An 11,604-nucleotide genomic window follows, 5' to 3' on the forward strand; every position below is an offset into this window, starting at 1 on the left:
GGCACGTGTCAATGTAGAAGCGGATTTACCATGTGGAGGCTGGAAGAAAAATGGTTGCTCTACCGACGCCCAAACTTTTTGTCTTGCAAGACCCTGGATCTGGCTCTGGGTGAGACTGTTATCTCTCCATTGTTTGGGTATATTTTACTAATCAAGTAATCATTGACCAACTGCTGTCCCTATGAAAATAATACATCGAGTATTACTTACCTTAGTTATTGTAAGTCGTTGTGAATATACTTCTTTTCAATATATCACCTCTTATTTTACTTACTTTCTGTTGAAATCTTGGTGCTCGTGGGGCCTGTAAGATGCCACCTGTAAAACATTTATATGAACAGTTAGAATAAAACCCTAACTGAGGTAAATTGACAACATCCCAGAATTCACTGTTTATGCGCGTGAGCATTTGCAAGGTATCACACTGTCGTTGCTACTTGGGAGACTATGTAGTCTACGTTGACTAAAGATCAGTTGTCTATAGGTTTATACTTATAGTGTACTTATGTATGTTTTTTATTTTTATTTGGTTGTTTGTGTTAAACGTGGTTTTAGGAATAAGTCTTGCGTTTATTGACCCGAAGCATTCATTTTGAATGAATTTTTAAGAATGTTTTGACACATTAATTCACTTTGGAAAGCTTCTCGGTAACTTGCCAAATGCACTCCCATTACTTCTACCTCAGGACTTGGCCGCCATCATATCATTCAGTGAACATTTATTCAGTGTAGTTGAACAAAACCAACGTCAGTTAGAAAAATGACGAATATGATATAATAAATGACTTACAGCATAGAGAGTAAAACTAGGGAAGCCATGGCAGTGTGATAATTGGCAAATGGTCACATGTAACCGGTGAAATTCGGCCACCTTTTAATTTACCACAGTTGAGGTTAATTATAACTGTCTACGTAGATGCATAAGTAGTTGTTGGATTACACGCCAATCCCCCCCCCCCCCCCCACACCCCGTCTCCTCGACCTCCTACACCATGGCTTATGCAGAATTAGGTAAAAAGAATGCAGTGACATTATCATACAATCACCTTCTGATTTATTAAGTTACAGGATTTAATAATTTTATTATAGATAATATGAATTATTTTGCAGATATGTGTAATGGTGTTAAAGTATCCAGCCCTCAGACGCCTCATCATCAAACTCCGACAGAGCTTCACCCAACCAGTAAGTTGACTGTACAGGGTTAACTGAGATTAACTGACTGAGTCCTGATCAGTCAGTACGATATTGTATGGCTTGTTTCCTGGTTGGGTTAACACTAGCCCTAGATTGCTTAACACCTTCACTAACATTACGGAGTAAACCTATAGAATGTTCTATTTGATTAGTCTGCAGTAGCACGAGATTTCTGCCAACTCGCACCTCGGACACTATTCTCGCGCCTCCTGTAAAAATACCGGCCAACACAAATACACGTGCTTCAATCGCAGCAGCATTGGTGACAATAAGAGATCAACCACGCCATGTCACCGTTTGCTCCGTCTGACGTTTGTCTCCCACTTGTCTTCCGTCAGCATGATGTGTGCACTGGTACGACACGCGTGGGGAAGATCGTTAACAACTTCCCAACAGTTTGTGGTTTCCTCCACGCATTAAACAATCACAATCGTACATGGATCATTTTTCTTAAAGTGAGCATAAAGTCTGTCACTGTGTATATATAGAAAGAAGTATAGAGCACGCAGTTATCACAGAAAATATGCAAAAAGTTCTATAAAGATTTGAGAGCGGAGAAGATGAAGTTCAGTAAAATGGCGTCACCTAGTGAGTGACTAGGTACTGAGAATGATTTGCTAATTATTTTCTTGATAAGCGGTGTACAATTTTTGAAATGTTTTAAGAACATTGCGGAAAAGAACACTTAAAAAAGACAAGAAAGAATGAGCGTGCGATTACGTAAGACATGATAGAGGATGAGACAATAACAATAATCACATGCATCTTGCCTTGAACCTTTTAATACCCTTCCACTTTATTCTGTTAAACCTACAGCGTATGATGCAGGTATAATGTGATGGTGATGTAAAATATGCTTTTGTTGTTTTAGCGATGCCAACCGATTTCAACATGACGGAATCCCCAAATGCGACAGAACCGGGTACAGTGGAAACACAGGCGCCTCCGCGCTACCTGTTTTTATTCCAAAAAACACCTACATTCCACGCTCAACTTGACGGTTTGAAAAGTCTCCATTCCTGTCTAACGTGACCTTGAAATGACGTTGTGATTTTAGACACACAGAGCGTTCCACGCACAAATTATTAACGGCAATTTTCTGTAAATAATTTCCTTACTGTACGTTTTACAAACGCGTATATGAACAAGATGGAAAATGTGTATGTACTAGAGCAGATGTACCAAGAAGATAACTTGTTGTGTGGGAATATTTGAAGGGAGGAGTTACGTCCCTTTTTTGCTTGAAAATGTGAAAATGATCGTCTTTTATCAACAGAATAAGAAATCCACCTGTTGCCTGTCCGGCATTATGGTGGAAGTGGTTGAATTGTCATACATAGCATTGTCTCAGTGAATCAGCACTATCAAAATACAGACAAAAATTTCTGACACGACGTAAACATGCAGACAGGCTGTTTTATTCAGCCGATTAATTCATCATTTCTGTAAATCAGCAAAAAATAATCTGTCAAACACTCAAATCTACTTGAATTCTTAATTTATTCATGCCATAATTTGCACCTTAATTTAGTACAGTATTTTAATTTGTACAGTATGGAAAATAGTACAGCAAGAAGGGAGTTAATTTACAAGTTTATTCACTCGTAGCTTTATATTCTCATTCAATTTTGTCGGATCGCCGGCGAGTGTGCACTGAAGTATGAAGTCCTGCTCTGCTTGACATCACGGGCTTTGTGGAGCAAAATGTTGTTCCGTTACATTCGTCTGTAACAGAGAGTAAATGTGTTATTTGTGTAAAGGTGACACAGCATGATTTCCTCAACACGTAGGAGTAATATTTAGAATTCGATAACGGTTGTTACCGTTACTTTCACTGCGCCCTTCGTGTTTATAGGGCGTCGACGGCGCTCGTGTGGCCGTTAGCGCAGTGCCGGGTTCCTTGGAAACCGCTTCACTTCCATTTCTATGTAGTGCATATATATCTGACGCCGTACAGGTGAGAGAGTACGTCAGGAACTTGCCAAAGACAAGTGCTTTACCGATGGCATTCGGATTTCCCCCAACAAAACCACTCTCTGTTATCGTCTAAATCTAATCTTAGAATGCAAAAACCTTCGAAGCGTGATGGTTGGCATCTGTATTCATTCGAAAGACACAAATTGTACACAGCAAAGTCGCGTTCCCCAGGAATGATACTCGAGTCGAGCAGTTGTAATCGACTAACAGAATAGATCTGCGTTGTTCAAGCGCCCTTTCGCACTGAACAAAAAATTCCAACTTTTGAACTAGGCTTCAGTAATTTCCTAATTTCCATGCACGTGTCAAATTCTACGGGTCAATACCACAAATTGCATCGTATGAAAGCAGCTTTACTTTCATTCCACGATGACCGCTTCGATGGCTTAATGGTTAGAGCGTCCTCCTCGAAGTCGGGAAACCTGGGATAACACCACGGGTGGGCGACACCAAAGACTTTAAAAAGATACTTGTTGCTATCCCGCTTGGCGCTCAGCACTTAGAGACTAGAGCAAGGAAACAGGACTGGTTGCTTCGGTGTCAGTATATGTGACTGGATGGGGTGTCATGTACGGTGTCTTTGATTGACAGAGGCATTACTTATGGATAACAATTCCTGGATTTATTGTGTTGGTGACGTTTCGATGTAGGTTCTTACTTCGTTATCAAACCATATGAACATACAGAGATACACGACAACATATATACAGTAAGAGAGTGAGTGGTGTCAAAAACAGGCAACAATGTAACATAGATAATAACTTCAGGGTTAATGGCTTCAGGGTTTAAGGCGGTCACTGTCTAATCTGATGAGGTCATTGTAGGCGCTCGGTAGATTCTACCCGCTGTCTCGGTTAAGCTGTGGATTGTGTCGTTGGATCATGATGGCTTCCAGCAGTTTCCTTCTTTTATAGTCTGACTGGTTGTTTTGTAGGGTATGAACTGTGTTCCATTGGAGTTGGTGTTCTGGATGGGCTCTGAAGTGGTCACTGAGGGCTGATTTTCCATCTAATTTTTCTACTAAGGCTTTGTGCTCTGCAATTCTGATACTGAGTGGTCTACCGGTTTCTCCAATGTATTGCTGTTGACAATCACAATTAATGCAGTACGCAGATCCTTTGGGTTCTTCCCTATGGGTTGGCTATTTCTTTCTATTGGCTTTGGGTAGGGTTTTAAGGAGGTAAACGTTGTTTGTATGTTCAGTTTGTCATGCAGGAGTCTTCTTATCTGGTAGCTTGGTGTGCCTATATACGGAATGGTTATATATATATTGGGGTGGTCGGGTCTCGTTGTTCTGGTCTTGTTAGCCGGATTGAGGATTTTACTAATCGTTCTCTCCACTAATTGTGGGGGGTATCGGTTTTGGGTGGTGAAGGCTGTTTTGAGGTGATTTATTTCTTCTTGGAGGTTGATGCTGGATATCTGTAGGGCTCGTTTTGTTAGGGTAGATATTATTCCTCTCTTGATCCGATTAGGTTGGTTAGATTGGTAATTCACGTATTGGTCTGAGTGTGTGGGTTTGCGGTATACTGAAGTGAGGAGTTTGTCGTTCCTCTTGCTAATAAGTACATCCAGAAACGGTATGGTTTTGTTGCATTCTTGTTCCATGGTGAACTGTATCCTATTGTTCTGGGTGTTGAGGTGGTCAAGTAGGGACTGGGGGGTTGTCAGTCTTGTTTAGGGCTACGAATGTGTCATCTACCTTACGGAACGAACACAACGGTTTGATGGGGCTTGCAGCTAAGACTTTGTTCTCAAAATTCTGTCATGTATATTTCAGAGATAAGTGGTGATAGGGGGGATCCCATCGGTAAACCGTGGAGTTGTTCATATATGTCTTCCCCCCACGTGAAATAGATGGAATGCATACACGAGTCGAGAAAGCTGATTATGCTGTCAGGTTTCATGCCTGTGTTGAGAGGGTGTTGTCCGCTGTTCAGCTTCTGCCGTATGATGTCTAGGGATTCTACTCTAAGGATATTGGTAAATAGGTCGATGACGTCTTAACTGATCAGTTGGGCTGTGCCTGGAATGTCTTTAATTTTGTTGCAAAATTCTGATGAGTCTTTCATGAAAGATTTGGAAATTTTGCCCAGCGGTGTTAGGAGTTTAGTGAGGTACTGTGCCGTGTCGTAGTAGACAGTGCCTCTGGAGCAGATCAGGAGTCGGGCTTTGATCGGGTTCTTATGAACTTTGATGGTTGCCCTGGCGTAAGGTGCTCTGAGCTTTCGATACAGTTGGATGTCGATTTCATTGCTGTTCTGCAGGGCTTTGAGTTTTGCCTTAAATTATCTTTCTAGTTTCGGTGTGCGGTCTTTGGTTATTTGCCTGTGTCGCTGATCATGTCGTTGACTAGTTGGTTGAATTTGTTCTTGTCAAGTATAACTGTGGCTCTTCTTTGTCTGCAGGGGCGATGGTGATGGTATTATCGGAGCGTAGATTCTTGATGGCCGTTCTTTCTTCTCGGGTGATATTTGGTTTTTGCTTGGGTGCTTTGATGAGAATGTCGCTGATTTGGTGTCATTACTTCCAGGGGCGAGTTGTTGAAGACGGTGTTTTTGGCATTGAATTTTAGCGACGGCAGTACTTTCGCAGCATGGGCTCGCCCTGCCACATGAATACACAAGGTATGTACATTCACCTAAGGGCAACCGACGTCATGTGACTGAACTGTTGTTAAGTACGACGGTAAAGCCCAGCCACACATATACATACATTCATTCCACGAGTTGATATTAACTTTCGCATTGTATGAACACGGATTCTATGTTGGTTGACAGCGTTCATTCTTGACCGTGACCTTAGCGACACCGCGGAGAGCGCGGTTTTCAGAAAACCACCTCCTTCTCAGGGTCACGGGCACGGACCCGCGTGTTCCGCGTCTTTGGCGCGGGCCTCTGAGGGGTCACTAAGATAGCGGTCAAAAACGCCACGATATTATGGTGTTCTGTTCCGAAAAGACTTTTGCATAAGAATGATTTCATCTGTTTGTGTACTTACTCAGAGTAGCATTAGTGTTTTCACACTGACTGAACCTTGACACCGGAATTCCGAACCACTTCTCTTCTTTGCCCCAAGGGGCGTGCCATTTGACGCATGCGCATTTGCTGGATTTACAGTCCGCTCCTATCCCACACTTATCGCCTGTGGTACAAATGTCGCCGAGTGCTTTGTAACCGGTCCCAATGCACCAAAAATTGTCTGATGTGGCTCTGAAATTGTTGTCGCACTCGCACACGTTCTTCGAGTTACACACGGAGTGCCTTGGCAGACAATCTGTGGTTTTGTTGCAAGGTTCTCTGATGAGACTGGCTAAAGACAAGTTGATAGTTATAATCGTTACAGTGCCGACAAAGAGTAAAATACCACCGGTTGTCTGTTTCTTTTTTGAACAGAAGTTTTTTTGTTTTCCATAAAATGGTCCGTAAAGTAAAACGTGAATAGAAAAATGTATCCGAACTGTATAGCCTGTAGGAAATATTTTCCTGCCCATTAAAAAATAAAGTCTATGTATAAGATTTCTGAAAAGAACAGAATATTAATCGTTGCTACACCCAATATGACTAACTGTGTCAGATCAGTATTATGTCCAAAATGGCAAAATGTATGATATATTTATTGAATTACTTGGTGTTAGTTGATTTGTGAAAGGAGAAAACCACAGTCCCGCGAGTAAACAAACAATATTTACCTGACAAACTTCCTGACTTATAGCAGCTGTCCATAAGCTGAATCTCTGCGGCAAAACCTCTTTGGTCAAACTTCGATTGATTTCTTCAATAAAATACACAACAACAAAAAAGCAAAACAAGGAACAAAACAAAAAAACAAACCTTTCTCACAAATGTTCAGCCGAGCATTGGTTATGTATCCGACATCACACTGACAAACCATTCCGTCACATCGATGTGGTCGACACAAAGCTCGAGGATCAGCGCATTTTGTAACATTTGTACATTTTTGACCAATCAGTACAGGAGGTACTGTTGTTGTTGTCCCACCGGCTGTAGTGCTGGGGTGAACTGTGGAAGCCGATGACAACGTAGACCGTGTGGACGTGGTGGATGACGCTGATTTGCTTGTCGAAGTCGAGGGTGGATTAAATGTTGTACTACTGCAAACTACTGTTAAAGATATTTTCAAAATTCAAAAATCAGTACAATTTAAAATATTAGATCAGATCTATAATGTGGAAGACTCAAACCTGTCACCATTTTGATAAAACAATAAATTTAAAAACAAATAACAAACTAATGGGACACCCCTCGGACGAGCTACACAGAAGGTCCTAATCGCAGTAAAACACACTGTTTCCCTCTGTGACGTTGCAGTGCTCGTGCACTTCATATGCCAATTATTTTACAGTAATAGAAGAAAAAAACACAAGAGTTTTGCGTCGTTTTGTTACAAGCGTGAGGGAGTTTTAAGAATTCCCAATTTAAAGTTCTTAAAATAGAATCACATGACCAAATCCTGTCAAGGAATAACCTGTGTCAATCTGCCATTTGTGAGATCAGATTTGAATTTCACCATTTCTCATTCAACAGAATTTGCTTGATATTCGATGATATTGTGCAATATACTACCATCATTAGGCAGATTGGTAGTTACAACGTAGATGAAGATTTACGAGAGAGATTTACTCGCACATTGGGGTAAAAACTTCCCTGGACACCTATGACTTATGGCTTATTAGATCAAAATGTCACTGTCGCAACAAGCAAATCAACCGTTGGCAGATAGGGAGGCGAGTTCGATTCCAATCCTCGCTTGTTTCTTCCGATGCTTTTGAAGTTCCTGCACGACAACTACAGCCACCATTATAGCTACAACTTCCGGAAAAAAAAAACATTCATTAATCTACCGAAATCTGTCGCCAAAGGGGAATCAAACGGAAATCAAACCGATTTACTATTGAAACCCAGTGCCCCTGGGTGGCGTGTCACCGGCGTATTGCTTCAGTGTGCGTTGATTTTAATGTTTTAAGATTGGATATCTCGCTACGCAGAGTTAAAACCCTTAAACAGAGACAACAGTAATACATTTTAGAATATGTTTCAAAAGCATTTATAATCAATTATTTAATTTAACCCATATAACTGAAGGGTTCTCAAAGTGAAAATATTTGGCGCCCTCAAATCTTTCCTGGTGCAATGTTTCCTTAACGTATGGCATTGAGGATGGGAATTATGCTGTAATTACCTCAAAATGTTGCTCGAACGATCTGCGTCATTTGTGGTAATACCTCAGCAGTGGATGACTACATGTGTTCGTATGCGTAACGTCACACCATGTAGATATGAGAGGACGTTTTTGGTTGCGATACGTATTATCCTTCAGTTTTAATATTCCACATTTTTTGTTACACTTTAGGAAAGACTCCCTGTCTTTGTCGTTTTTCCTTACCCATAATGTAGTGGTTTCAACACTTTTGTAGATGTTAGAGCAGGAATGTTTTTCCAGATAACTGCCTAAATGGAGTTGAGTTCTAACCAGTCTCCAAAAGACACAAGCCTTACAACCAACGTGCATGTAACTGTGAAACAAGTTATTGTATACTATTATTGTATTTCACGAAATAAACAGAAAAATAAGCCATTCTCACAAAAAGGATAAAGACAAAAACTATATTGAGAGAAACCTTGTTTATGATTGAGACATGTATTTTACTCCCAAAATTACTTACACGTTGGAAGATTTGTCTAAATCGTGTATTATGCTCACCTTTGTCACATTGCCTTGTATGAGCGTTCAGCCTGTATCCCATGTTACACTGACAGGTGGATCCCAAACAATGGTCTGTCTTGCACGCTGTGTTTGGAACTGCACATTCGCTGTCATCCTGACACTTCTCATCCAGGGAGGCGCCTAAAATGAATAAATCACACATGTGACACACTTGGACAAACTTTGATACGATCAGCTCCTTTTCATGTTGGAGGTAAATTATCGAAAGTTTTTAGTCAGATATAATCACGTGCAGATATAGAAAAACGTGTTATGCAATAGACAATATTGTAATTAGCTATGCCAATATTATTCGTATATTATAATAGGACTTTGTACGACTGTTAATGCATGTAATTATGCCCAAAATTAATTTCCTCCAAAACATTTACAGCATTTTATTCACACATTTAAATAACAAAATAGCTTGTGTTAATATCAGTAAAAAACCGTAATCTTTGTCATGTACATACTCCTTACAGCGCAGAGTCGGTCTTTAGTGTTAGCGGTGATAAAAGAGGGGCATGGGGAGTGCGTTTTGTGTGTTTTCAACTACCTTTTGCTTCCCTCATTCCATACACCCACCCCATTTATGCCATTGCAGACACAGTGCTCTATTAAACTTTGGTTGTTGTGTGTGCAGAGATTAAGGAACAATTCAAACAGTTAACGTTAACACATGTTCACCTACATTTCACTGTAGCGTAGAAACAATCAACAATAAAAATCATACCAAAAGTTTAATCTCCGGGCCAGTTTTTATCAGTAGACCTGTTTTTTCCTGAATGAAGCACTCCTCTGTTGATTTATATGTCCTCACCTATCAAGAACTTGACAGGCTAACCCATTAATTGGCCAGGCAGTTGAACGTATAGGTTAGCACATGATTACCGAGGGCTACACAGCATTGCATCGAAGCGTAGCACATGATTAATGAGGACTACACAACATTGCATTGAGGGGTAGCACATGATTGATGAGGACAACACAACATTGCATCGAGGCGTAGCACAGGATTTATAAGGACAACACACCATTGCATTGAGGGGAAACCGATGATTGACGAGGACTACAAAACATTGCATTGAGGTGAAACGCAGATACAATGTTGTATTGTCAAGGGCTATCAAAATCAATCAGTCCTAGACTTCACAGAACTTTCGAAGAGCATGGGTACTATTTAAAAATCCTGTTCATAAAAGTTCACTTGAGCAAGTAACACACAACTGATGTGTTACCCAGGTTTCTGTAACAATAATCAGATTAACAGATAAATTAACGGATTAACTCAACAACTAAGTCCATAAATCATTAACTATTTAAAAATAATTTAAATAGTAAACGCATGACCTACCTTGAATACAACGTGTTCCGGAGACTAGGAAGAGGATCACAAGTAACCAAGGTTTCATTCTGACCTGTCCTTGAAACAAAAAACCATTTGCTAAAATTTATAATAATTTATTCATCATGTTAATGACGTTCAAAGTGATATGGTAAATGTGTTTAGGAACAATGTACCTATATAGTAAACCCAAAAAACAGCGTGATTGCTAAACATGTTCCCGAATAACATCATAAAGAAGCCAGTAAATGTAAATGTATGTGAAAGAAGACATGTTTTTCTCCAAAGCAGCCTGGACAAAGACAATTTTCCTTTGAATACACAGATGGACGTATAAAATGTTGACATGGGTGAAAGTGAAATGAAATCTCTGCATTTAATGGGATTTTTTTAAATAAGATTTAATAATAGTATTTATTATGTTACTTACATAATTTTATTCTTTACCGGTCGATCATGTTGCATGCTAAAATCTCTGATGGAATAGCCCGAGTCAGTCTTTTATGTAAAATTTTCTTTACATAGAAGTGAAATGACAGACTAAAAACAGCGGACTGAAAGTGGTTTATTGAGTCCACACATATACTTTTGGGAGTTCAATTAATTTTAGAAAGGTGCTTTGAGAGGTGTGATAGACAACTGGGAAAATGTAAATTATAGCACCAAAGGTAATATCTCATGACATTTTTTTGCCTCCTAAATGTTCTTTTGTGGTTAAATGTTTAGGCCATTTAAGGTATTCTGCAATTTGAACAATGGCACTGAGCCAGACATGATATTGGTAACACCTGAGGCGGTTTATTAGGTCAGTAAAAGTAAAATTAAAACATGGAAGCCGTTCTACAGTGGTAGATTTAACACACATTTTGATCAAATGAAAAATTACTTTATAAGACGTTGCGCAAATTACAAAAAAAATATATCTTGGAGTCTCAGTTAATCATATAATAAGGTCAATTTAAAAGGGTGGTTTGTATTGTTTACGAAGCACAGAAATTTTAGCAGCCTAAATTTTGTCTATATTTCATGTACGCTATTAGCTGAATATTCAGTTGAACTGTACATTTATCAACAGTTCATATGCTTAGCTGTGTAGTTCTTTTATTTACACCCGTTATTAAAATGAGTTAAGGTAGATTAGCTCAGGTATGTAAACGTTCGTGTCATTACCTTACCTGTAATCTACAAGTCCGAAAACTGCAATGTCAGAGCAAACCTTGCATTAGTTTTTTTGACTTTCCATCAAGAATACTGGTAATTGAAAGTTACACGAAGATGAAGTACTAAATTATTCCGTAATACTCTTTGCAGAGTTTAAATGTCTACTTTGAAGTTAAGACCAAAAAAATATTCTGAAG

At 39.6% G+C, this 11,604-nt stretch overlaps 1 protein-coding gene across 1 annotated transcript; it reads right to left on the minus strand.

Moving 5' to 3' along the window:
• Nucleotides 1-2,678: 2,678 nt before the first annotated feature.
• LOC135462870 (uncharacterized) lies at nt 2,679-10,390 on the minus strand. Its single transcript, XM_064740161.1, has 5 exons — nt 10,256-10,390; nt 8,899-9,042; nt 7,008-7,298; nt 6,175-6,486; nt 2,679-2,922 (listed from the first exon to the last, which is right to left on the minus strand). Exons 1-5 carry the CDS (start codon nt 10,311-10,313, stop codon nt 2,816-2,818), a joined length of 912 nt encoding a protein of 303 aa, XP_064596231.1. The 5' UTR covers nt 10,314-10,390; the 3' UTR covers nt 2,679-2,815.
• Nucleotides 10,391-11,604: the final 1,214 nt, after the last annotated feature.

The sequence above is a fragment of the Liolophura sinensis genome, chromosome 2 (assembly GCF_032854445.1).
Source record: "Liolophura sinensis isolate JHLJ2023 chromosome 2, CUHK_Ljap_v2, whole genome shotgun sequence".
In the NCBI taxonomy this organism is placed as follows: domain Eukaryota; kingdom Metazoa; phylum Mollusca; class Polyplacophora; order Chitonida; family Chitonidae; genus Liolophura; species Liolophura sinensis.

Excerpts from the sequence above, each read along its gene's own strand:
- LOC135462870 (XM_064740161.1), bottom strand. The coding sequence starts at position 10,313 with ATGAAACCTTGGTTACTTGTGATCCTCTTCCTAGTCTCCGGAACACGT. Across the intron at positions 9,043-10,255 it reads CGGAACACGTTGTATTCAAG|GCGCCTCCCTGGATGAGAAG; the intron begins GTAGGTCATGCG and ends TATTCATTTTAG. Across the intron at positions 7,299-8,898 it reads TACAAGGCAATGTGACAAAG|TAGTTTGCAGTAGTACAACA; the intron begins GTGAGCATAATA and ends TATCTTTAACAG.